General features: G+C 52.1%; 1 protein-coding gene across 5 annotated transcripts in view; it reads left to right on the top strand.

Annotated features, from left to right (window-relative positions):
• Positions 1–25,737, top strand: part of MSI2 (musashi RNA binding protein 2) — a 255,549-nt gene that overhangs the window by 228,697 nt on the left and 1,115 nt on the right. For 2 of the 5 annotated variants that reach the window (XM_067309908.1, XM_067309903.1), the window contains exons 11-13: positions 6,328–6,390; positions 22,766–22,974; positions 24,524–24,601. In XM_067309908.1, the coding sequence (XP_067166009.1) occupies positions 6,328–6,390; positions 22,766–22,974; positions 24,524–24,565 (314 nt within the window). In that variant the 3' untranslated portion in view covers positions 24,566–24,601. The remainder of the gene's footprint in view (positions 1–6,327; positions 6,391–22,765; positions 22,975–24,523; positions 24,602–25,737) is intronic. The other 3 variants (XM_067309906.1, XM_067309907.1, XM_067309905.1) reach the window with 3 other exon arrangements.

Raw genomic sequence — 25,737 nt, 5'->3', positions numbered from 1 at the left:
TTTAAGCAAGCTGCTTAAATGAAATAGCTCATTTTCTGTACCTCCAAAGCAACTGAAATGAGGCCTGAAGGAAATCAGTGCCACTTTGCTGCACTTGAAATATGTGCCTTGCCGCTCTTCCGTGCAACCTGCCCTTGTTCACTCAGCAGCAGGGGACTGAAATTCAGCGCTGCCGTGCTGCGCGGCCGGCTGGGGACGGTGACTTCGCAGGTATTCACCCCCCTCCCGCAACGGTCGCTTCTTTAATGCATACCTTGTTTATTAAAAATCCATGGTAGCTGTTTGGCTTTGGGCTTTAAAATGAGAAATGCTTCCATCGGAGCGAGCAACTTAGTGCTAAACAGAATTACTTGCTTTTAGAAAGTGATTTAGTAACGATTCTCTTTCATCCACATCAGCTGCATTCATCTGGAGCTCATAATTCTCTGTGTTTCACTGGTTACTAAATTAGGGAGAATCCAAATTACATATTGAGTTGGAGTGTTGGAGGCGGAAGGTATAGTTTTCATAGGACACATTTGAGAATTATAGTGGATGCCTTAAAGCTATTATAGGATATGAGCAGTTTTTAAATAGGGTTAAAAAAAAAAAAAACCTGCTACCAGCTTTTGCTTGTTGTTGTTTTTTTTTAATAAATATTTTTCTTAGAATGAACCATTTGCCTTTGAGAAGTTTGCCAGTTTTCTGTATGGTGAAATAACGGCAAAGGGCTATTACACTTGAAAAGACACAGAACGATAATTTGGAGACAAACAAAGCTTTGTCTCACTGATGCATAAAGTAATTACTGGACAAAAGTGCATCATTCTTGTTTTAAAAACTGTGGCCTGAGAGTGGTAAACAGCTGAAAAATGGGTCGTTTACTGTACATAAAGTGGAAGTGCCAAATTTTAAATTAACGATATTTGGGTTTTATTGTTTTGTTGAAATTCCAAAGCAGAAATATTTGTTCGTAATAACACCCATCTGCAAACACGCATCCCGTGTGAAGTGCATTACGGCTGTCTGACGTTGAGAATTTTCCTCCAAAATCTGGCCACGCGTTAGACATGTTGAGCAGCCAGTGACTGTGCCTGGAATAACGCAGCGGGCTGGTTAATGAGGTTTCCATTATGCATGATGTGCTGGATCTGAAGTCCGCTAATTTTCTGACCTGGTGAAATAGATTTTAATAAGCTTGATGTAACGCAGCGTTTAAAGACAAAGGGAAACACTTAATGTGGCTGTCGCAATAGAGAGCTCCGAGCGGACTGGAAGGCGTTAAAAGTGTTAACAGAATTGATCAAAAGCTTGGGAAGCGCATTTTCCCTTTCCGTGGAGGTGCGCCCCGCGGCTCGGTCGTCCCCTGCGCTGGCTGTTGCGCAGCCGCTGCGCTCTGGCTGGGGACGCGCAGCGCGGGGAAGGGCCGGCGGCGCCCCGCGTCTGCCGTGAGACCCAACCAGCCAACGGCGGCTGAGGCTCGGCCGCGGATTGCGAGTGCTCTGGTAGAATGCAGGTCTTCCACCAGCTTTAGATAAAATTCCATTTCTCTGGGAGTTATTTTCCTCTCTGAATGCTGAGCGTTTTAGTTGTTTGCTTAAAATTTGAAACGTTAGGTGTTTTTTTTTTTTTCTTTCTCATTCATGTTTCCCTTATAGAAAGGAGGGGGGAGACTGAGACAGAGAAGACTGAAAGATAAAGGTATTAAACATAAAGGGGTTGTCTTGCACCCTTATGTCTGCTCACCATTAAAGACTGCGTTTTTGTCCAGTAAATTGGACCCACGCCTGCCTGCCTGCCTTCCAAAAAAAAAAAGAGTGAGAAAAAGGCTACTGGGCTCTTCTGCTTCATGGTTTTGAGTCTCTGATACTTTTGAAATGAAGCCTGAAGATCCTACAAAGAGGATAACGCTGCCTAATGGAAAGAATAATGCAAGCGCGAACCCATTTGAAATGACAGCTGTGAGCCTCGCAAAGCTTCCCCGGGCTGATCAAAGCTCCGGGAACGTCGTTTGAAAAGAGGAGATCGGTTTCCCCCTCTCTTCTTCCTCCTCAACCCACTGACAATTTTATATTCTAGACTTCACACCTTTTTTTTTTTTTTCCCCCCCTAGGAGATCAAGCGAGCCTCCTAAATAACGGGTGCTTGGAACAGCGCGTTCCGGGAACGAGCGCGGTGCGAGGTGCCGAGTGTTTTCAGATTAGGCGGACATAACCCCGGCCTCCTTGCCCCCCGGCCGCCCGCCCCCTGTTCAGCTCTCCTGCTGGTGCCGGACCAGGAATCCAAAGAATCAGTAACCTGAAAGAAATTATTTTGCTTGCCAGGCTTAGCTTTATGGCGACTTTTCCCTTCTCCAGGGCTGTCTCCTGATTTTGATTGTTTTTCCGAAGCCCAGTGGTGCAGTCGGATGATGGTACGAGACTCTCAGCTTCTGCTGTTATTCTCGTTTTAAATCCCCATGCTTATTGCTAGTGTTTAAAGATACAGCCCCGGGAAGCAGAGGGCGTTCTTTGGGAGATATTTTTTGACTTAAGAACTTAATTTCATCACCTCTGTGACTTCTCGGTGGTTTGGCTACCGTTTGCCGAGCGTTTGCCGCGGGCAGAGTCGTGCGTCCCTCGGGGACGCGAGACGCTCGGGGTCTGCGGGGGCCGAGCGGAGCAGCGCAGCCCCGGAACGGCCAGCGATTCCCCGTGCGGGAAGCGGGAAAAGCTGCGGAGCGGAGCCTGGGGCTCGGCCACTCCGGTCCTGGGGAGCAGCCTCGGCGGCCGGCTCGGTGCAGGCGGCGTCGGCGGAGGGCGCGCGGGGTGGACGGGAACGCTCCTGCCCGAAGCAGAGCCTTGCGCGCGCGGCCGGCTCGGGGCCGCGGCTGAGCGCGCGGAAGTCGGGGCTCCCGGGGACTCCCAAGGGCCCCGTCCAGGCGACCGGTTCGGGAGGTGCTTGCTGCTACCCGGCCTTTTAAAAAAGATGCCGGAGCGGTCCGGGCTCTCTCCGGCGCTCCTCAGCACGGAGACCCCTGTGTCCCCAGAAAGCCCCGGAGCAGCCTGCGCTCCCCAGACCTTGCCGAGGGGAGACCCTGGAGCAAAGGTGGCTCTTGCCCGTCGCAGCCGGGCTCCGCCGTGTTCCCCTCCTCCTGGCCCCGTGCATCCCGCCAGAGCGCGGGACCCCGCGGTCGGAGCAGCATGCCACCCGGGAAGGGAAAGTCCCCTCGGCTTGCGCGGCCGTGGTTTGCGCTGCTTGAAACCCCGGGGCCGGGGAGGTTGCTCTCGCTGCTGCAGCGCCGGTGCGGGCTGGCGGGAGGCTCCGCCGGCTCCTCTGGGCCGCGGGGGCAAGCAGAGGTGCCCGCGGGGTTTCCTCCAAGCCAACGGTGCACGTGCCTCCTCAGCTCGCCGACCTTAGCGAAGCGGTGGGACATCACGGGCGAGAGGGCAACGAAGGCAGGAGTTTCTTGCAAGACGCAGGACGAGTTCGGTATTAATCGCACTGTCACTGCAGATCACGTTCTTTAAATTTTTAACTGATTTAGAAGTTTGTAGGCAATGGAAGGTTATTCGTAATACAGGGTGACCGAAAGTGCTTAAATTATGCTGTGGGATTAGTACTAAGGGAATTACAGAGATTTAGTGGTGGAGCTGGAGACCAGAGCCCGGTTCCACCGGCGGCTCTGCAGGTGCTTCACAGGGTCTTCCCCAAATCACTGGGCTTCCCTGTGCCCCGTTTTATCCCACCTTGGAAATGGGGACGGTGTTGGCAGCAGATTGCTCCTGAGCTGCATGGGTGCAAAGAGCTTCATCAGTGCAGAAGCAGGACAGCGCAGTTCTTACAGGCTGGAAAGCTTTAATGTGTTCAACAGTGTGATGAGCGGCAAATCTGTCTGCAGTTGAGCGAGCTGATTAATGCGGTGCCCGGCAAATGTAATTTCAGTGTTTGGGATTGATTACTTCCAGTGTGTTGGATTGATTTAGGGATCCTCCGGTGATGGAGCCGGCCTGTGAGTCTGCATGGGGAAGCAGGTTTTCCCGGTGCTGATGATCAGTCACTGCTTCCGTCTCCCGCTTCTGCAGCTGGAACCGCCACGTGCACGTGCCGCTGCCGGCCTTGCTCCGCTGCCAGCGGTACCTAGCTGGTAGCACCTTGCCTCGGCTGGGCGTGAGCAGACCCGACTGCACTGGAGCTGTCTGGAGCGCCACGTCGTTCAGATGCTTTTCTCTGAGAATTAGGATAAAAGTTTTCTTTGGGGGTGGAGGGATTAATTTTTCACACATCTGCCCAAAGTGCGCTCTGGAATGCACAATACGTCTTTTGTTCGGGCTCTTTCCGTGGATCACCTTCTCCACCCTTGTTATTTCATTCTTCTTTTGCATGGCAAAACTTTTTGTCCTGCATTTCAAATAGATACTGAGAGTCCCTGGCAGCTGAACAAGAGAAACAAACTTTCCAGTCCCGCTTTTTAGGCTGCTTTTTTTTGGGGGGGAGGGGGGTGATTTGAAGGGTATTTGATTGGTTTTGGCAGAGGCGTTTTATGCTGTGGAAAATCATCAGCTCCTCTGAGCCCTCGTGGATGGTTTAGGGAGCCTCCAAAGCTCCAGCTGGCAGGTTTGCTGGTGGCCGGCTCCTCCTGGACATGGCAGGGGCTGCTAAGGATGCTGCTCACAGGATGTCCTAGCGGGATGCACACCACCGTAGGCAGAGGCAGGGGGAGGAGGAGGAGGAGGAGGAGGCACTTTATGGGCAGTGTCAGCTCTGCTCCTGAGCTAAAAAGCAGGACGGCTCCATCCCAAGTGGTCCGAGATGAGGGTTTGGCCTAGGCATGTCTCTGCAAGAAAGCGAAGCCCCAGAGTCTCACCCTGAGACCTACAGACGCTTTCCCGGCAATGCGAAGGTCAGTTTGACTGTCTAGCACCAAGGTCTTCTCAGACTCTGCAGAATATTGCAGCTCCTATCACCAGATGGAGTGAATTTAGAGCTTGGATATTTGGTTGTAGTTTCCACCGATCTGGATGGTCTTCACCCTGCATCTCACTCCTCCGCGACTGTGACCATTCAGCAACGTAATAAGAACAAGCAGATTCACGCTGGCATTAAAGAGCTTTGGGTTGGTGTGTCACGCATGGGTGCTGTGCGTTGGGAGCAGGATCAGACGGTAGCCCGAGGTAGCTGTGCCTACATTTACCTCGACTTTTTTTTTTCCCCCAACAGCCCTATTACCATATTTAAATGCAAGTATGTCTTTTTTTAATTGATGTTTTAAGTAGCTTCAAGTCACTCTAGCCTAGTTGTTCTTTGTTCATTTTCGCCCTGGTAGATGACCTGTAGCTCAGATGGTAGCGCTAGAGGTAGTGGGCTTGTAGTCTGCTGATTCCTCTGGATCTCTTCCTCTCTCCATTTCTCTAGCTTGTTTTCGCTTTCCTGTTGTCTCAGTTGTTTTTCTGCGGTTCTTCAGCATTGCAAAGCAGCTGTGATCAAAGTCCTGGAGCATGCTCAAGGGGCCGGTGCCGTGGTAGTGACTAGCCCAGAGTTTGTCCTTTCTAATACCAGGAACAGTCGGAGCTCCTCAAAGCCCAGGAATCCTCTGAGCGTTTTGTTGACTTTGCAGCAAGGGTATTTTGCGTTCTCATTGATACCTGGACCTTGCCACTGCCCTCTTAAAAATATATATGTAAAGTCAGAGCCTCTGGCAGATCTTTTTAATATTAATTAAATAAAGAAACGAAATCTGAAATCTTGCTAGCAGCATTTCACGTATCTGTAACATCTCAGTCCCCCTCTAGCAGGGTGTATTTCTTAGACTTCCTTGATCTGCGGCTGTTTTGCTTTCAAAAGCTTTTTTTCTTTCTTTCTTTCTTTTTTTTAAATTACATTCCAGTGAGTTTTTTTCTGCTTGATCCCAGCAAATCTGTGATCTTGACACGAGGACCTTCTCCTGTTTTCCATTACTGCTCTGCCTGTAGATCGGCACGTTATTATCACTTGCAAATAAGCAAAGAACAAAATTCACTCATTGTTTTTCGCAAGTGATCTGACCCCGAGCATTTGAAAGCAAGAGGACGTGCGCTAAGCGCTGCACGTTTTCCCTGCGCACTTACTCGCCCTGGCAGCTCGCATCGAACGCCTTGCCGCGGCCGGATGCAGGGGACCGAAAGCCGCCAGCGGTGCGTGCCGCCGCGCGCAGCCCCTGCCAGGGGGTTTGGGCCGGGAGCCACCAGCAGCCGCGCCGAGGGCAGGCGCCCGGCCGCGGCTCGGCTCCGGAAAGGAGGCCTTTCGCCCCGGGCAGAGCCGTGCCCTCGGCAGGGCCTCGCGGCACCCGCCGGAGTCCTTCTTCACCCTTCTCCTTTTCTCCACGGCCAGGTTTTCCGGCGGCGGCTTACGGACCAGTAGCGGCGGCGGCCGTGGCGGCAGCGAGAGGATCAGGTAGGGGGGCCCGCGGAGGAGCGAACCCTCACGGTGCAGGGTCAGGTAAACGCTCCGTCGGTACTCTGTGTGGCTGCAGCTCGCCAGCGTTTCTCTGGTTTCCCGCGCGCTGATCCTGGGGACCCGAAAACCGAGCGAACGAAACCTCAGAGCCAAAACCAGACCCAAACCCCAAGCAGAGGCCACGAGCCCCAGCGCAGCTCGCGGGAGGCTGGTGTAGGACCTGCCAAACCAGGGTAGCTCTCCTGACCTCTTCCGTTATTCGCTCCTTTACTCCGCTGGTTTATTTGTTCCTTTGGTTTAAATTCGGGGTTATAAAGGACACCAAAAAACAAGCAAACAAAAAAAAAAAAACCTGTGCTGCTGAGCAAAAAGCTTTGGTTTCTCACGGAAGGTTTGCAGGGGGGTGAGGAGGCAGCGCCCGGCCGCGCTCTGCGTCCGGAGCCGCCGGCGCCGTCCCCAACGCGCCCGGTGCGGACGCTGCTCCTGGGCCCCCTTCCGAAAAAGCCGGGGCGAAGCCTTTGCTTTGCCTGCCGGCCTTCGCAGCGCCGTGGCCGCTTCCCGGGCGGCCGCCTCCTGCAAACCCCGGCCTGGCTTTCGGGAGAAACGTTAAAGCTTTCCTCCCCGTCCTTCCGCACACTTGCATTTTTTTTTTTCCCCTTAAGGGAAATAAATAAATCGTTACCAATTACCGTGATTACCTTAGGTTTTAAATTCAGACAAATTATGTGGATTAGCGCTTTGCCGAGGTAACGAAGGCCGCGCTCGAGCCGGGGTGTCTCGGGCACCGGCGCCCCTCTCCCGGCGGGGCGGCGAGGCTCCTCCGGAGAGGGACCGGCTCGAGCACCGAGTAACAGGTTGCAGGGAGGGCGCAGGCGCCGCGGCGGCGGCGGCCAAGGCGAGCCCTCGGGAGAACTCCGTTCCATGCAAACTGGCACTGCTTGCAGGCTACAAAGGATCCTCCGTTCCCGTTTGGTGTTGTGGCATGTGGAGAGCGCCTAAGGGGTCACTTGCCAGCCTGGTTGTGGGGATGCCCAACCTCCCCTCTTTTCCTGCTGCCCCCTTCACGGAGGAAAACCAATAAATAAACAAACAAAGAGGAGAGGGGGAAAATAAAAAAAAAAAAAAAAGATCGATTTTGCATACGATTTGGGGAAAACGGACTTCATTGCTTCTGCCTCTTCCTCCTGTTTTGCCCTTCAGGTTGTGTTTTACGTGCAAACAGACCTGGTGAGTTGCCCCTTAGCAAGGCACAGAGGGTTTGGCTGGATTAACGTTGCTTCCCTGATTATTATTATTTTTTTAATCGGAGTGCTTTTGGTGCCCATTACAACTGAACTGAGCCTTGATCAATTCTGTGCCTGAAAATCATTTGTCTTTAATTTGAGTGTTTTTTGGTTTCCTCTTTTGTTGGGTTTCCTGTTTTGTTTTGGTTTTTTTTCGTTTTTTGTTTTTTATTTGAACTTGCAATACGAAACTAAATCTAACCCTAAATTAACAACACCCTTTCTGGCAAGTTTAAAGAGCAGTATGGTGTTTGGAAACGTCTTTCAAGCCTCAAAATTGCCTGTGTGCACAAAACTGGCAAAACCCCCAAACTGAACCCAAACAGCCCCCACCCCCCCCCCCGCACCCATGAGACCTCAAGGGGGAAGAGGGGTTGGTCAAAGCCCGCAGCCGGGGGCCGCCGACATCCGCAGGGCAACACGCTCCGGGAGCAGCGGCGTTTTACGCAGCCGTCTCCATCCAGAGGCAGTTTTGGAGAGGGACATCCGGGGTTTGCCGCTTCCATCCAGCAATGGTAGTGAATTGTGCTCAGGAGCAGGAGAGCACGAGCCAGCCTGCGCTGCCGTGTGCGGGCCCCATTCATTACAAGAAAAATCGCTGGGGTTTTTCTTGGTTTGTTTTTGGTTTGTTCTTTTTTTTTTTTCCCCCTCCCCTTTTGCAAATTTGCACGGCCCTTCTCCACGCCGCCCAGCTTTCCCTGGCCAGCCGGGAAGAGGCCGGAGCCGGGAGCATCCCAGTGCCCCTCCGTTTGCCGGCTCGGGCGCTCGCGGGAACGGTGCAGGCGGCGTTCCCGTTGCTGCGGCCGGCGCAGAGCTCCGCTTGCCGCCCGGGATGGATGTCCTGCTCCGCAGAGCCCCGCTCCCGCGCGCTCCGCCATCCTCGCTGCACCCCGGCCCTGGCCCCTGCGCTTGCATCGCGGGAGCAGCGCCGCCAGCTCCGTCCCCCCCGCCACCGAGCCGTGCAGCCGGCAGAAGGGGACATCTCCCTCCGCTCGCCTTCAGTGTCGTTCATAAATCCGCCCCGCGCTCAGCCGCTGGCAGGGCAAGCGCAACGGTGCTGCTCTTTATAAATCACGCGCCCCATCAGCATCCCGATGAAGAGGCAGCGGCGGAGGCTTCTCGGAGCTGACTAGGGGATTTGGCCACGTCCGCTCGCGCCGAGTGGAACGGTGCTGCCGAATCCCTCAGCCGCTTTTGACAACCTCATCCATTCTTGTATTTTTTTTTTAATGAATTGGGACCTGAGCCATGGAAAATGAGCAAACTTAAAAGTCTGAGTGCTGCAGACTCCTCCTAGACAACTTCACTATCAATGTCACGTTTCTTTTAAATTCACCTGGCATATTTCAAGTGAAAAACATTTTTTTGTCTCGTAAACGCTTTTTTTAAAAGAAAATCATGGGGGTGGGGGGACATTTTTATCTTGCATTTGCATGGGAGGGATTAATTTGGAAGGAAGGTGGAAAATTTGGCAGGAAAGGGGTTTGCTTTTCTTTCCCCCCCCCCCTTCTTTTTTTGGTTTATCGACAGTCTTAGCTTTGTCCAGTTTCCACCCCGTTGCCATCCCCTATTCCTCCCTGATGACCGGAGACAAAAAAGACCCTAAGCAGAGCCCGGAGCCCCAGCGCGGCGGGGCCGGGGCGAAGCCGGCGGCGGGACGCGGGACGCGGGATGCGGGACGCGGTCCGGCGCCGGCGCTGCTCACGCTCCCGCTCCCCGGCCCCGGCAGCACCGGAGTGGGTGCGCCGGCCGCCACTGCTGCCTTTGCACGCGGAGCCCCCGACAACCCCTTACTGTACTTTATACTTGCCAGCTCTAACCCACCCAGTAACGCGAGCTACTGACCTTGATGGTGAGTGTGAGCAGTTATGTTCTGTTGTTTTCTCTCTTGCTTGGTTGGGGCTGCTGTGAGAGAGGGTGTCTCTGAGGCATACTTTCCGGCCTCTCTTACACTCGGACGTGCACACCTCCTCTCAAACACTCTTCTGAGCGCCCTCAGCGGGAAGGTTTGTCCACACCTATTAATCCTCTCTCCGTGTCCAGCTTCTTGTTAGTAGCAGCTGGTTGCATGTTTTTTGCTTGTTCGGACGAAACGGTTCAAGAAACGACTCATATCAACTCTCGAGAAATGTCTCTATTTTTTTGTACACTTTCTTTCTTTTGATGTTTTTATTAATTTCCCTTACTTAAAAAAAGAAACACCTGTCGTCCCGTAAAACATTTCACATCCCCCCTTGCCTGTTCTTAGAGTGTATGTATCTGTGGGACTGAACTAAATGCATGCACTGTAGTAGTCGTACTGGTAGCAGTAGATGTAGTCGTAGAACATGCATTGGTGAGTTGATATTACAGGTATCACCCACTTGCAATAGCGTGGCAGTTCAAAGCATAGCGCTGGCTTGAATGAAAGCGTAGGGCTGTCAGCAAAGCAGAGAGCTGCTAAAGGCTTGGATCCATAGTATCGTATTTGCTAAAGCCCGTTATCTGGAAGTTTAAATTGGACATGGCTGTAGGTAACCTACATCCTTCCTTTACGAGAACCCGCACATGCTGTTATGTTGATAGTAAATTTACCATTTTTTTTTTCAAATTAACCCCCCCTGGGAATTAAAACACTGAATATAACTATATTCTGTTATTTTTATTTTGTATTTGAAAAGAATTTAAGATCTTTTAAAAATCATTTTACAATCATGGTTCCTTCATCAGCCTGTTACTCGTCCATATTAGCCCATAGAATCATCGTTAGCACTTTGAAGCCAGTTGTGCTATACGCCGATCACTCCATCGGATATCTAAATAATACCACGTGTGTGAAACAGCTTCCCGCAGATGGGCCCGAGACATAAAGCAATTGTTTTTAGGTCATAAACCTTAAATCTTGTTATGCAACAGAGCCTCTGAGCTAGTGGTGGTTTGTATTCATTGCCATGTCACTGAGCTTAAGGGAACATTTTTAAATTAAGGTTTAACATTTCATAACTATCAGCATTAGGAGTCCCAGGACAAGTTCATCATCTTTGCCACCGAGCCAGCAAACGTCTTCGCTTCGTGTGCCCCGCTTTGCGCGCTAAACTCCTACAGTTCTTCCGCCAAGGAAGCCGTAGTCAGTGGATTTAACGGATGGCGACCGAGATCCCGCCTTGGGCTGCGGTTTGTTTGCTGTAGTTGGTCGGTTGTTGGCAAACGCCCCTGCCTGCCGCCGCCACGGTGCCTAGCGCGCTTGCTTCAGCAAGCACTTCCGAAGGGAATAAAATACCCGGAATGGGCTTTCAGAGTGCAATTAAGGCTTTGTATCCGCTCCTTACCTCTAATAGGACGCAAAGTAAATCAGCCGGACAGCTGCCTGCGCGGAGGTGGCACGGCGCACGCCTGCGCGAGGCCACCCGAGCCGCCCGCGCTGCTTGCCGTGTTGCCGCCGAGGAGCCAAAACGCTTACGCATCAAGGGGGAGAATAATTTCCCCCTTCGATCTCAATCTGCCAGGGAGACGGGGGACCCACTGCTTAATGTGCGAGGCATGTGATGAAGTGAAGGATGTATCTAAAAGTTAGCAGAGCGACAAATTGCATGGGGTTTAGGAATCCTTGTCTTCTTACACTTGGAGAAGGTGCTCTAAAATTTAATCTTGTCATTAAGCACCCATAGCGTTGGCAAATTGCAGCCATAAAAAGTGGGACGGCGGTCGGCCTGTGCGTGCGGGAGGAGAGCAGCCTGCACCAACGCAGGGAGACGTCGCAAGGAGAAACATTTCAAAGATCCGGCGATGAACCGATTTGGGATTTATGCGGCCCGTTGAGAGGGCTCCCTCGGGGCACAGCAGCTCGGATGGAGCTGCTCTCCTTTTATTTTACTGTATAGAAGTACATAAAATTTAATCCGGGCGATGTAATCTGGAAAGCCTGAGCCTAACAAGCGGACTGCTTGGGAGAAGCAGCAGGCTGCGATTCCTCGCTCCGCTGGACGAGCCGGCAAGGAGGCGGCAGCAGCGCTGGCGGCGGCAGCTCTGCACCCGCGATGCCTCCGAGCTTTGGGGGCTGCACGAGATTTTATCCTGGGCTTATCTTCGTGGCAGAGGCAGTCTGCGTTTGCAAGTATTGCAGAAGTGAAAGGGGAAATCACTTCTGTTACGGTTACAAAGTCGTAATTTGATCCAAGGTAGCTTCAAACCCCTTACAGCACATACAAGTGCTTTCCAGAACTCCGGCTACACGCCATACCTATTTGTCTTATTTTACTGCAGGATGCCATTTGGGGGGGGGTTAAATCCTTGAGGGACTGAACTTCCTACTGTGTCTTATAAAAAATTCAGTAAATTTGAAACAATTTGTTGCTAACAATTTGTTAGGCCTTGACCACAGCTGCCGTCATTTTACAAGGCTCCTGGTTGAAGTCTATTGCGGTTAAAATTCATCAGCTTCAATCAATAATTTTGTAATAGAAAATCTTGTGCACTTGATAAATCATCTCCAGTGCAATTAGTGACCACCTCTGAAGCACAGGCTTAAGTACAGTGTAAGTTAATCTTTATTGAATTTATTAGCTAACTTTTAATAGTCTTTTCAATCAGTAGAATTATTTTCAATGGGGAAACACTCTTGCACGGCGACCGTTCCGGCTTCCGGGGAGCCTCTCGTGACACACGACGGGCGGTGACGGCCGCGGGCTTGCTCCGCGCCGGCCTTCCAACGGGCGAATCGCCCGTGCGAGGGACGGCGCGGCCCGCGAGCCTGGGAGCCGCGCCACGGCCAGGCAGGTCGCGCTGCAGTCGAGCAAAGCACTGGAATAGCCAATTAGCAGTGTTTTGATTTTCTTTTTCCCCTGTGCAAGCTGAGGGACAGAGCCCTCGGTGGCTGTAATTACACTTTATTCCACACAAGATGCAGGCGAGTCATTGCAAAGTTTGCAGCCGGGGCCTTCAGCGTGAGGTATCTGGTGCAATAATATACTTAAGCACAGGAGCCCGTCTCATGCATTTTAATCGCTAAAGCGTGGCGCGCTCGCTGCACTCCAGGAGTGGCTTCCCTGTCTGGCAGCGAGAGCAGGCTGTTCCCCATTAGTGCAACAACCACTAAATGAGATGCAGTGCATATTTTACAGACATACTATTGTGAGTATTTTCATGCTGATTCTATCCCAAAATGCTTTAGAAGTAAATACATAATTACAGCTGGGTTTTTTTTTTTTCTCTCTCCTTTCTGAGATTGAAAAGAGACAGTGGCATTTTTCATTACAGCAGATGTTAGCTTGCATCTGGCTCTGTATTAGCTGCAGGAGCATGGTGAATTAGTAATAGCCAGGGAATTCAAAACTGGTCTTCAGGTGTATAAACTTGAGCTATTTAAAAATAATAAATTCATACAGCTGTGTCTTTTTAATGGTATTTCCTGGTAGTTAAAGCCAGAGAGCAAAGCCCAGAGCTCCGTGCCGTGGAGGACTCTGTGACTGTGTGCAAACTGCTTTGGGTGTCTGTGTAAGGACCCCCCCCAGTAAAAGATACCAGCTGTTAATGGTGGAGCAGCGACTGCGAGACACCCGCGGCTTGCCGCGTCCCGGGTGAGCTCCGGCTTCCCTCTGCGGGCGCTACGGCACCAAGCCCAGCTCCGGCTGCCTCGCTGCCGGCCGCGCGTTGGAGGGGTCCACTTGGGGCATCCGCCAGGCGAGCGGGGAGGTCGCGCCAGCGGTGATTTTTCCCGGGATGCCAGCACCGGCGCGTGGACCAGCGTTCCCGGGAGAGCGAGCAGGGCTCTGCCCGCGGGAACCGGCTCCTCCCGGGCAATGCCCAAGCCGTGCAGGCGACTCAAAATATGCAGCGAAACCAAGAGCGGCTTTTGTTTTAATTTTCCTCTTCTTTTGTCTGTTGTTGTACAAAAGGCTTCAATTTAAAATTAACAGGAGTGATAGCCAGTTAATGTGTTACAGTGGGAGGCCGGAGTTTCTGTTGCCATGGCAATGGAGTTCGGCTCATTTGTTTTGTAGATGAGTAATTACTACGCAATTAGAGTAGGCTAAAAATAAAGGGGCCCTTTGTTCCCTCTTACTCATTAATATTAATAAAAGACCTGTCCGGGCTGTGGTAAACAATTAATGCAGATGTGGTTGCCCGTGGTAGAAGTAGCAACAGATTTCTTACTGCTCAGCAAGAGGTGAAAATGCCGGAGAGCTTGGCTCTGTCTTCATTTTCCTTAGAGAAATCATCAGAGTTTTGTGTAAGCACAGAATCATGAGCTTTGGCCGCTGGGATGGGTGGTAGGTAATACCTGTCAAGGCTTAATGCGCAGGCGCGTTCGTGAAGTGCAGCACGGGGGGGTCAGATCCTGCAAAGCACCCGGCGCCCTTAGCACCCCGTGTGCCGCGCGGTTCCAGCAGGCAGATGCTTGCAGATGTTTGCATGGGTCCGTCTGTCCTGACACTGCTCTGCTGGCCTGGGCTGAGCAGGACCGTGCACGGCGTCCAGCTTCCCTGCGGCAGAGCCCGAGAGGTGACTGCGGAGAGGCGCCAACGAGGAGGATCTGGGAGATCCAAGAAAGCACTTTTGGCAGAGGTGTTCCCTGGGTTACTTTCAGCTGGAATCGGGTGCGTTACGCCAGCAGGGTCCCAGGAACCCCCCCCCCCCGACTTAAGTGCAAAGGAAACGTTGCCGTGTTTCAATAGAAACCTGCTGCTGCGGAATGAGGAGAGAGGGAGAAACACAACATTAGCAATACTCTGATACAGAAATCGTTTCACTTTTTCTGCCTAGTTTGGTGCTCGCTGGGGGAGCGTGCGGAGAGGCGTGTGGGGGCACCGCGCCGTGGGCTGGGCGACACCACGGTGTCGGGTGCTGCACACCAGCAGAGCAAAGAGTCAGTCAGAGAGCTTGCTTGACAAATCTGAACGCATTAAAATGTATTGCTGCCGAAATGGCTACGGTTCAGTACGTTACAAACACGGAGCGAAAAAAGACTGAAAGAGGATAATCCCAAGCATTTAATGTGAAGTATATAAAAAATTAAAATACATTAAATTGTAAATTAGCTTCAAAACTAGTTAAAACGGCAGAGAAATCTGTTAGGAAGATGGCTGAGGGGACAGAATTTATTTACCTATCTGCTCGTTGCAACTTCGCTAATGAGTGTCGGAGGCTCAGAGGGAGGAACCGCTCAGAGGCAGAGCGTGGACACCGATGTGACCTCAGTGCTGAGCCGGGGCGAGCCGGTTGGGCTCCTGGTGCTTTGAGTTGGCCAACTCAACACTCGACTCTTGATGCTTTGAGTTGGCCAACTCAACACTCGACTCTTGATGCTTTGAGTTGGCCAACTCAACACTCAACTCTTGATGTTTTGAGTTGGCTTTGAACTGGCCAACTCCACGCTCCCCATGCTGTCAAAGGCACCTGTGAGCACTCAGCACCTTTGGAAAACAAGATCGAAAAGGTGGAACTTTTCTAGTTGGCAACAGAGGCATCTGGATGCCCTGCCAGTAGGGAATTTCCCTTGCCCAAAATCCTTGAGTGACAGCCCAACTGATGGGCTTCCAAAGGCTCCTTGGATTTGGTGGGAGCACTCTATAAATGTGCAGCTTCTCCTGGCCGGCTCCTTGGCCCGTACGTGGCCTCCCGGCTGTGCGGGGCTCTGTCCCATGTGCAGAACGGTCGAGGCACCGCGCGCCTCCAGCCGCTGGTGTCTCCTGGCGTGCTGCTTGCCTGTATCACGAGCAGGTTCAGCGTTGTCCACTGTAGAGAGAAGGGAAGGTGCCGGTGGGAGATAGGGAGGCTTGGGGGAGACTGGGGAAGGGGGGACGATTGCAGGGAAATGGAAGCTGCATCCCTCCCAAACTGTTTAACTAATGGAGGGAAGCGTAGCACAGCCTTTGTAAGGTCGACATTTGTTTGTTGTTAAGGATCTAATTAGAAACATGAGAGGGAGCTGAATGGCTGCTTGCTCGGCTAATTAGCGACATGCACGAAGACCACTTTGAACTTCAAGGACACAAAGCTATTAGCGCTTACATCAAAAATGGATTAAACTTCTGTGCTTTTATAATGATTAAAGATGAGCTGCTCGGGAGGAAATCCTTTTGTAAGGCTGTGACAAGAGCTGGCTCCCCGATTGCAGCTCCTAGAAGTGAAGCTTTGCGTGGCCTCCGTGTAGCACTCTGCCCTGATGCGAGAGTGACACCGTTAACTCGCAATATGGAAAATGTGATTAGGCAATAAATATTGATTGCTTGCAAGAAATTACACCGAAGCTGGAAAACGCATTTATTTTCCCTGCTGCATAACTGCCGAGCTCAGAAAAGCTGGGCTCGGATACACTGAATTCCGTGTCCTTTTTTCTGCGAACTAGCGCGCATCCACAGCTTCCCGGCGCGGCCGGTGCCTCGGACGAGCTGACTGCGTTACGCAGCAGGAGCGGGTGCTGCCGACACGCTCGCAGCGTGCACGGAGGGGGCAGCGGTTGTTTTAAGAGACCTGGAGCAGCTGCATTTTTAGCCTACCCAGGTCGGTGGAAACCGCCCAGCTCTGGCTCTCTGCTGCTCTAGGGTAGCGTAGAGGTTGTCCGTGCTCTCCGCGGCCGTGCTGGCTGCTCAGCGCCAGCACGGATAGCGGAGCGCGGGCAGAGGTCCCCGTGCTGTACGGGAGAGGGAGGGCGCGGGAGCTGCGACAGGAGCAGCTGCCCCGCGATCGCAGTTGTAATTGTCACGCGGCCGCGTCCAGCCCGGTCGGTAGCAGCTCGGATCGCTGCTCCGTGCGGCCCCGACAAGTGCTAATAGCTGCCGCCCAAACGGAGCCGGTTCCCGGCTCCCAGCTCCCAGCTCCCGGCCCCGGCGCCGGCCCAGCGCGCCCGGAGGCGAGCAGCGCCTTTCCTCCCGCGCGCCGCTGAGCTGCGGCTGCAATTGCCGAGCGGAGGAACCTGCTCGCCACCCGCTGCTTTTCGTGCCGTTATCCTTGCGATGTTTCGATGTGTGAAGCCGTTTCCGAAGGGGCTGCAGAGGCAGAACAACCTTTTAAAGTGTGACTGCAGGTAGAAAATAAGGTACAAATAGCACCTTGTTACGGCACATAGCTGCTCTCGGTGTCTCTTGGTCTCATCGCTACTTATTTTACTGATGAGCCTGACAGTTGTTTTATTTTAATTTTTTTTTTTTCTCCTGCAGGGCCAATACAGCTGCTGCCCACTGAGCTGCCCCTGTCCGGCTGCTCCCCGTTACGGAGCCGTGGCAGGGGTGACGGGAAGGCAGGACGGTTGCAGTTTGGTTTTTTTTTTCCGGAGTCAGGATTGAGCTTGTTGACATAAGAAAAATGTCTCCAGCTTTTATTACTCACAGGGGAACTGTGTCTGCCGTCGGCTTCTTGCAGAGGGGCGTTTGCTTTTTAAGGCTGCTCGGAAAGAACAAGATTTAAGTGCTGCAGCGTGCAGCTCTCCGCGAGAGATTTGCTAAGCGGAGCCTCTAATTGTGACACTTGTGGGGTTACTCGTTTTTCTAGGATGCCTCGCGCTTTCCGTTTCGGGTACTTGGGAGCCGTTTGTACATCATTAGTCTCCAGAATATCCGCGTGTTTCCAGCTCGTTATTTTTGAGACTTTTTTTTTTTTTAGTGTGAGCATTGATCTGCATTTGAAGTGTGCAGGGTGCAGTTTGCCTCGGACATAAAACAACGCCGCGTGTGAAAGCCCGGGTACAGGGACGCAATGGTGCTGCTGGCCGAGCGAGCAGCGTCTCCCCGGCGCGGCATCGCCCCACCGTGCTCCCCAACCCTCGCCGCCCGCCCCGGCGGCCCCAAGCGTTGTTATGTCATTGGCTCCTTCGGGCTGGAAGATGGTGTTTGCAGCGTGTTATATGAATTTTTCATAAAGATTAAAAAAACAGCCTAATCTTGTGAGCTTTGAGTCTTGGTAGTGGCTAATGGCTTTGATTTAAAGCGTTTTGTCTTAATGATAGTTATATTGAAAATTTCCTGCTGCGTTCAAGCACGTGTCGTTATTATCATAAACACTGATGGCAGAAATGCCTGCCAAATTGCGCGTGGCTGTTTATGGCAGATGAGAGAGTCATCCCGAAATCAGAGCGCGGTAGCAACAAGTGGTCCAGAAGCTCGTGCGTGCAGGAAGCCACCGCCGGGGTCAACGGGCGAGCACAGGCACGGGGAGGACCTCGGCGAAAAGGCACGTGGTGGACGGCCGGCCCCGGGGGCAGGAAAAACCGGTGCAAAACGCTTGGTGCATTTGGTCTGCTTGAAAAAAAACAGACTTCCGACCTGATCGGTAAAGCAGATATGCTTGCAGGGGGATGCTTCATCCTCTTCTTTTTCTTTCTATACGTTGCTCTGTTTTGCACGTGCCATTAGGTAGCAGCGCGGCGGCCGCTCTCGAGCAGCGCCTCGGTGGGAAACGGGCCCGCGCATGGGTGGCGTCTGCTCGCAGCCGTCGGCGCAGGCCGGCTCGGAGGGGAGCGCAGCGCCGGCTGGGCACACGCGGCCGCACGCTTCGGCTGAGCACGGGCGCAGATCTACCCGCGTGCGCGTTCCCCGGCGCAGCGGCGGTTCTTGTGGCTAACGAGAAGCTGCTCGGTTCTGCTCTCAGCTGCTCTCTCACTTACAAAATGTATTTCATATATAGTAACCGCAATAACCGGGGCCCCGTATTCCGGTCTGCAGCATCCTGCCTCCCCTCGAGGGGGAGAGCCAGTAAATCACGTGGTGGGCGCTTCCGAACCGGAGCGCTTCCTCGCCCCGGCACGCAGCCACTGCGAAGGGAGCCACGGGTCGCGCTAACCGGATTTTGCTCCGGTCGCTCTTCACGTTTCAATCTTTTATTTTTAACTTTTGAAATACTCATATTTGTTAAGTGCTTAAAAAAAAGAAAAAAAAAAAGGCAAAAGCACAGTGTTTAATGCTGAGCAGCCCGCAGTGACAGCGTTCCCGGGGGAATCGGGCGGTTTTGCATCCTGGCGCGCGGAGCCGCAGCGCTCGCCCCGCTCCTCTCCGCGGTGCTGCCGCTTTGGGCTGGCTTTGCTCCAGCCCTGTGAGCCCGGCTGGGACGTCGGCTCTTGCCGGGGCCTCGTCGAAGCCCGTGGGGCCGGTGGGCGCCGGGTCCCTGCTCTGTCCACCCTGGCTGGGGCGTAATTTATCCCCAGGACGTTAAATGCTAAGGGTTTCAATCACTTTGGGGAGCTTCTCTTGCTTTACGTGTGTTTTTAGCCCTGGTTTTGGTGCCAGGCCCGGGAGAGGCGGTGTTACCGAAAGGCGGCGTTCCCGAACGCTCGACGCGGGCTGCGTGCCGCGAGCAAGCCCCGCACGGTGCTGCCTCCCACCTCCGCCAGCGCTTCCCTGCGCATCCCTCCGCACCGCAGCATGCTTCGCTGGCGCTCGCGCGGTGTTTTGGCATCGCGAGTAACTCACTTCCGCGGTGCCCACGAGCCCGGAGCAGGCAGACACCTGCCCGGAGTGCGCCGGCTTTCCGCGGGGGGCAGTCGTGTTGTTTCTGCGGCGCCCGCACACGAGCTGGCTGTTGTCCGGGTGTTGCGTTAGATGGGTCCTACGTGCGCGTTAAGCGCGGAGGAGGAAGGCTCTGCTGAAGGACCCCAAAATGAGCTGGCAGCAAAACAGCCTGGCTGACTGAGCACGAGCTTGAGGTTATTGATGCATTTTAAAGTTCCCTCCAAGTTTATTGCAGCAGAAAGACTTTCAACAGGCGCTCCTTTTGGGAAATGCATCTTGGGCAGAGGAGGTCCCAGAGGTGCTTAAGGAGAGAGTGTAGCGAGCTTGCACCGCGTGCATCCCAGAGAGAAACCCCACGTGCAGGAGATGCGGTGGCCGACGGCACTGCAGGAGATGCACCAGTGGCATTGCAGGAGATGCAGCCGTGAACCAGTGAACCGCGGCTAGGAACGACTTCTGCTAATTGCAGAGCCCGCGCGGCCCTGGAGCGCGGGAAGCGCGTCCTGCGGGGGACTTGAGCAGGTAGCTGTGCCGGGGCAGTTCCACCAGAACGCTTCCCCCCGCTTCTACTGTTTTGAAAAGTGCTGTGGCATCTGCGTGCGGTGCAGCTGGAGCCCCTGTGTCACGCTGCCTCCGAAGGATCTCCCTTGCCTGGCATCCAAAAGTTACAGACGGTTCCTTCCCCTCTCCTGGGACGATATAATCCCCAGCTGGTTCTTCAGCAACATGCTTCCAAACTTCCCCTAATTATTTCCAGTTTTGACCACGGGATGTAAGTAGTTGGGGAAAGTTTTGGAGTCTTTTCAAACTGGAAGGCGTTAATGCAAACGCTTGCTGACGCCCGCAGCTCGGGGCACGCGCAGGTCTTGGAGAGCTGCTGGCTCGCGTGGCTGAGCGGAGAACAGGGGCTTTGCAATAAGGATAGGTCTCTCCAGGGAGCCTTAATTTTTCTTTGTGGATTGAAACAGCATCCAGAGTCTGGAGGATTTTTGTTTTTCCTGCTTTGGTTTAATCTCGGATTATTCACATGTTTATGTTAAACAAATTTGTTTCCAGGTATTTCAAAACACATCACATCTTTGCACGTTGGAAAAGTCATTCAAGGTCCCTTTGGTGTTGTTTCAAAGCCATCTTAAAGCTGTTTCTAGCTCTGGGTGAGCGTAGGTGCAGACGTTGTAAGAGGACGAATATTTAGCAGTGCATTGTGGCTGGATGAAGCATTAAACCGAATTAACATGAATCACCCGAGAAGCGTTCAGTCTCCCTGTAATCCTGAGAGCTTTTCTCTTTCGTTTATTGGGTCTGGAGCAAAGTGCCAGCTCCGTAAAGCTCCGAAGGATGTTTGAATAAACAGCTGCCAGCGCGTTTTGGCCGTGAAAGCCAGCGTTTCCAGCCGTCCTGGGGATGCAAACAGTGGCGGTGGCGCGTTGCTTCCCGGGGTGCGGGGAGAGCGTCGCTCGCTGTCCCCCGGGTCTCTGCTCACCGTTTGCCTTCTCCGGTGGGGTTTTGGGAGGGGGTAAAGCGTGTCGTCAGCAATGTCGTAGGTGCAAGCGAGCTCCGCAGAGCTGCTGCTCCGCTCCCCAAGCACGCGGGAAACGGCCGGAGCCGGCACCGGCACAGCACGGCACGGCAAGCTCCCCCGGCACCAAGAGGACCCGGATCCCCGTCGTCTCCCCCGGTGAGCCCCAACCCACGCCGCTTCCCCGCGGCCGCCGGGTGCCTGCTCCGCGCCGGCCGGCAGTGCTGCAGCGTTTGATCGCTGGGTCTTGAAATTGGACCTTGGAGCATCGCGCACAGCCGTGTTCGCCCCGGCCGTGCCGTGCTGCGCCGTGCTGCGCCGCGCCGGGGATGACTTCGGCCTTGCACCTGAGCTTTGAGTTTTCATTAAATATTTCCCACGTTTCCAGGCGAGAGCTGCGTGTTTTGGGGATCGCTTCCACGCATTATTGTTACGATTTGGGGGGTTTCTTGCCCTCTGCGTTTTGGTGTCTAAAACGCGTGTCCTGACGTCCTCCTTGCCCAAGGTCCTGCGGTTGGTGGCAAAAAGCAGCAGTTTAGAGCAGGCTCTTTGCCGTCACGGCCCTCGTGGGCTGGCGGCTTTCCTTGTCTGAGTGAGCTGGTTTTTCTGGGTGACTTGGCAGTAAAACCCCTATCTGTTTTATTGAACCAGAAGGGGGGAAAAAAAAAGGTTTTTTTAAAGAAAAAAAGTGCTAGCTTACAGTAATGAGGGGCTTTTGAACATCTCAGCAGGATATTTTTCTTCATGAGTGAGAAGGCCAAACGTTATCCTGACATTTAATCTTTAATAATAAAAAAATGGTGCTTTGTTTGCCAGCGAATTCCAAAATAATCTGTTTACTCGCTCATGCCTGATTTCTTTTAACTCGCTCGCTGGGGTGACCTACTTGCTTTCCCCGCTCCCGGTGTGGGGCCACGTAAGATCCGTTATTTTATGAGAACTCGCTTCCCTGGCAGCGCAGAGGCAGCAGGTGCCGATCTGGGCTTTTTTCACCCGTCCGAAGGCTCTGTGCGTCGGGCAGGCGAGGGCAGGGGGGACGGGGCGCGGGGCTTTCGGGGCTCGGCGCCCGGCTCGGGGGGCTGCCGCCGGGCGGCCGGCCCCCCCCGGCGAGGTTTAGCTCTCCCGCTCCAGCCATCTCCATCCTCGCCCGCCAGCTCCTCCTCTGCATCGAAACCGTCCCCTCATGACCGCTGCATCCAGGCGCGACCGCGAGAAATGCCAGCAGCCCCATCATCTAACATGCTTTGATACCTGGAGTTATTCTCTAGTCTCATTCTTACTTACATTGTTTTTCTGTCTTCAAAAAAAAAAAAAAAAACCATAAAAAGGGAGGAAAAAAACCTTAAGTTTTCTTTTATTTCCACGTTAGGAGGTGAGTTTTCATACACCCTCTGGAATTCTTTTTTTTTTGCTTTCAATCTTTATTTATTTGTTTAATTTTGGTTGATGTCCCAAGCATGGTTTTGGAGACGAAGGTAGGTCTTCGCTCTCCAAATGAAAAGGAAAAATAAATTAAATAAAACAACACTCTCCTTGGTCATATTAAAAAAAAAAAAATCCAACTGTTCCATTCCATACCATTTAAAGAAAAATCAACTATTGAAATATTTCCACAGCTTACTGATTTAAAAGGGCGGGTTTTTTTTCAAAAGTATCGAATGGATCCAAAAACGATTTTTGCTAGATGTGACTGAAGTTATTTATTTGCTGTCAACATTTTAATATCAATATTACCTCAATGTGTAGTCTCAAACTAGTTCCTTTGTAGTTTGCATGGGATGTGAATGCTGTCTCGGCGTGCCCAGACCTAGAGAACTTGTTACTACTGCATGAGCATCAAGTCAGATGTTGAAAAATATCTATTATATTTTGTGATAATTTGGTGAAAATGAGCACCTCCAGTCTCTGGTTGCAGTAGTGTGTTGAATGATTGTTTTTTTTTTTCCATATATATCCATATATATATTTTTGGAGCTCTAAGCTTCGTAGTAGTCCGGGCTGACTATTATCGAGTACTTGCTCTCCTATCGCATGGCCTTGGTTAAGTGTTAGAAGTTGGGCCTAGGCTGTTTATTCTAGTGTTTGGCTTTGTAATAACGGTGCATGCCAGGCGTCCGGCCTCATACCCAGCTTTATTCTCTGCACACCAGTCTTGAATAGCTACAGTGCTCAACCGAATTTTGGCGCACCCGCTTCCCCGGCAGGCTCCACCCCAGCGCGGCCAGGAGGATTCCCCGGGGCCAACAGCCCGGGGCCCGTGGCGGACCTCTACGGCACGGCCAGCCAGGACTCCGGCGTGGGCAACTACATAAGCGCGGCCAGCCCGCAGCCCGGCTCCGGCTTCGGCCACGGCATCGCGGTGAGTACCGGGGCGCGCGGCTCCGCTCCCTTCCGCTCCGCGCGGCTCGGCGCGCTTGGTCACCCCGAGCGCCGCCTGCGTTGCAAACCGCCCTGCGGACGCCGACGCCGCGAGCATCCTGCTGCCGGCCGGGGCCGGGCCGGCGTGCTTTAAAAGCCTATATGTATTTAATTTAACGGGGCGTTGCGCTGTCGCCCCGAGGGCTCGGCCGGCCCCCGGGTTACGCCGGCGTCGGCGGGGGGGACTTGGCAGGAGGCGTCCTCGCTTGCCCGGCTCCCCCTTACCCCTCGCCGGGCACCTAACGGTCCTTCAAATTTGCAGGTTGCAAGTAAGTCGCTTCCGTTTTGTTGCCAAGTCGCGGGGAAAATATTTCTCTAACGCTACGCGGTTCTGCAAGCTCACTAATGATGGGCGGTGGAGATTTGCCTAACAAGCTGCATGCTGTTTTTCAGACTGCGTTGTTTTACCTGTGTGCGTTAGCATGAATGTGGTTGAACCTCTGTAGCGGCTGTCACTCTCCGAAACACGCCACCGGCAGCGTAAAGGGCTCCTGGCCCTTTCCCAGTGCGGTGCCGGGGAGTTGCTGTTTGCTTTCTCCTCTGGTAAATTAAGCACGGCAAAGCGCAGAGCGGTCGCCCCCCGTTCCTCAGCCCCAACGGAGGGTATCGTGCTCCGACCCGACCGCGTGAGTTGGGGGGCAGCCGGGAGCGCAGACAAAGTTCCTGAAATTGGGCTATGCTATTTCTATGGCACAGACAAAGACTCCATCCCCACCCCAAAAAAACCACCCCACCTAAACGATCTTTTGCCGTTCATTTGTGCCCTCACGTTCTTGGTCTGTCCATCCCCCTCTAAGGTCACCTGCGGGCCTGGACAACCCCTTTGGATCGATCCCAGCGTGGGGTGTGGAGTATTATTGTTCTGCTAAGAGCAACATCAGTTTAAACTGCCATCTACCACCACTTAAAACACCCCTTATTTCCATTTTTTGCCTAAAGAAAAAGACCTATTATGTTCTTGAAGACTTGCGCTCTTTGACCGCAGTAACATCCTGTTTTTTCAAGTAATGAGACACAAGATACAATTCACGGTGTCCCGGTTTGTCTGCACTAGTGTTTCTTCAAAGAATTACTTTGCATTTGACATGCAGATTGGCAGCCTCTTCATTTCTCCTATCCCCCAATAACTGTTAAGAGTCCAGTAGCCTTTTTTATATATATACACGCACACGCACACACACGCACACACACACACACGCACACACACACACATATGTATTTAACACCCTCCATTTACTAACCCTGGTTTAAAAATAAAAAAGGAAACGCCAAAGTTTGTGTTTGGCCCTGGGGAATGAGAAGATGACGGTCTCGGAAAGGAACCTTCGAGTTCAGCCCCCGAGCTCCTCGGTGACCAGAAAGCTTTCTGAAATACATATTCATGCTGGCAACACAGTCTTTCAAGTCCTTTGATAATTTCTTGCCAAAATTAATAATCATCTGTTCCCATGTATAGAGCACTGATGAACTTAACAATTGTACAATTTTAGGGACCTTTGATTGCAACGGCTTTTACAAATGGATACCATTGAAACGTTACACATGGTTGGTTGCCATCTCACTTGGAGGTATTACAGTATATACCATTTGTACTTTGTGCTGAACTACCATTTCCCTTATATTTACTTTAAGTGAACAATTTCTATTCTTCACTCCGTCTTTCCTTGGCCTTTAATCATTCCTTTTTGTGATTTATTTTATTTAAATCAGTCTCGGGGTTGGAAACTGGAAAGCCGATCAGGAGCTAGCACCTCAAGAAGTCCGTTTTCTGTGCTCGTGACGCTTCGCGCAGCCGTCCGGAGGCCTAAAAGCCCCCCAGAAGCCCCGGTGGTCCCCAAAACTTTTGGGGCCACAAACGTCTCGGCTGGCAGCACCACCGTGAACGTTACAGATTTGCTGCGGCAATCTAAAAATAGCCGAGCCCCACTGCTTTATTGCAGAGAAAACCATCGTTCTTAATTAAGTGCTGTACCAAATATTAAAGCTAAAAGATAACATTGTAACTAGTAACCATAGAGCAATTATCAAGATTAAAAAAAAATTAAACCTAAGCAAATTAAATTAAAGACATTACCTGAGTAATGCATCCTTGGATCGCTGCCAGTTTCCTACCCTTTGAACTAAGCTCAAGTTAATTAAATGTTTAATTTTTTTTATTTTTTTTAGCCTTTGGCATATTCATCTTTGCAAACAAATATTCTTACGCTGAGAATAGCTTAGATTAGAAAAGTCAGTCAATGAAAAACACAAGTCCTGCCCGTTAAATCACACCATTAGAGCTCTTTATCGGTCCAGACAAATGTAACGTACGTGACAAATAGCATTTCCCTGTCTTTAGCTCAGCATTACCTGATCAATGATGTCACATGTTTTACACTCAAAATCAGGGTATGAAATTAGAGTTACAGTTAGTCACGGGGCTGGGAGCTGGCCAGTATTTGTGGAAAACATTTGGAGGCTTTAAACTCTATAAAAATAGATTTATATGTAAAGACTGGTGGATAAAAGTTTTGTATTTATTCTTCATCTACCAATATACACACAAGATTACCTGAAATTGTTGCACAAATTGATTCGGCCCACCAAGTAATTTTTTTTTAACGTGAAAGAAAAAAAAAAATGCATAAGCACCCTTGCTTTAATCCTAGCTCCTATTTGCATGTATCCGTGTACGTTCACGGATCGCTTTGTTAGGAGCCGTCAG

This window comes from Apteryx mantelli, chromosome 22 (assembly GCF_036417845.1).
Source record: "Apteryx mantelli isolate bAptMan1 chromosome 22, bAptMan1.hap1, whole genome shotgun sequence".
Taxonomy (NCBI): Eukaryota; Metazoa; Chordata; class Aves; order Apterygiformes; family Apterygidae; genus Apteryx; species Apteryx mantelli.
The sequence above is the reverse complement of the archived record's forward strand: the minus strand, read 5'-3'. Positions and strand labels throughout refer to the sequence as shown.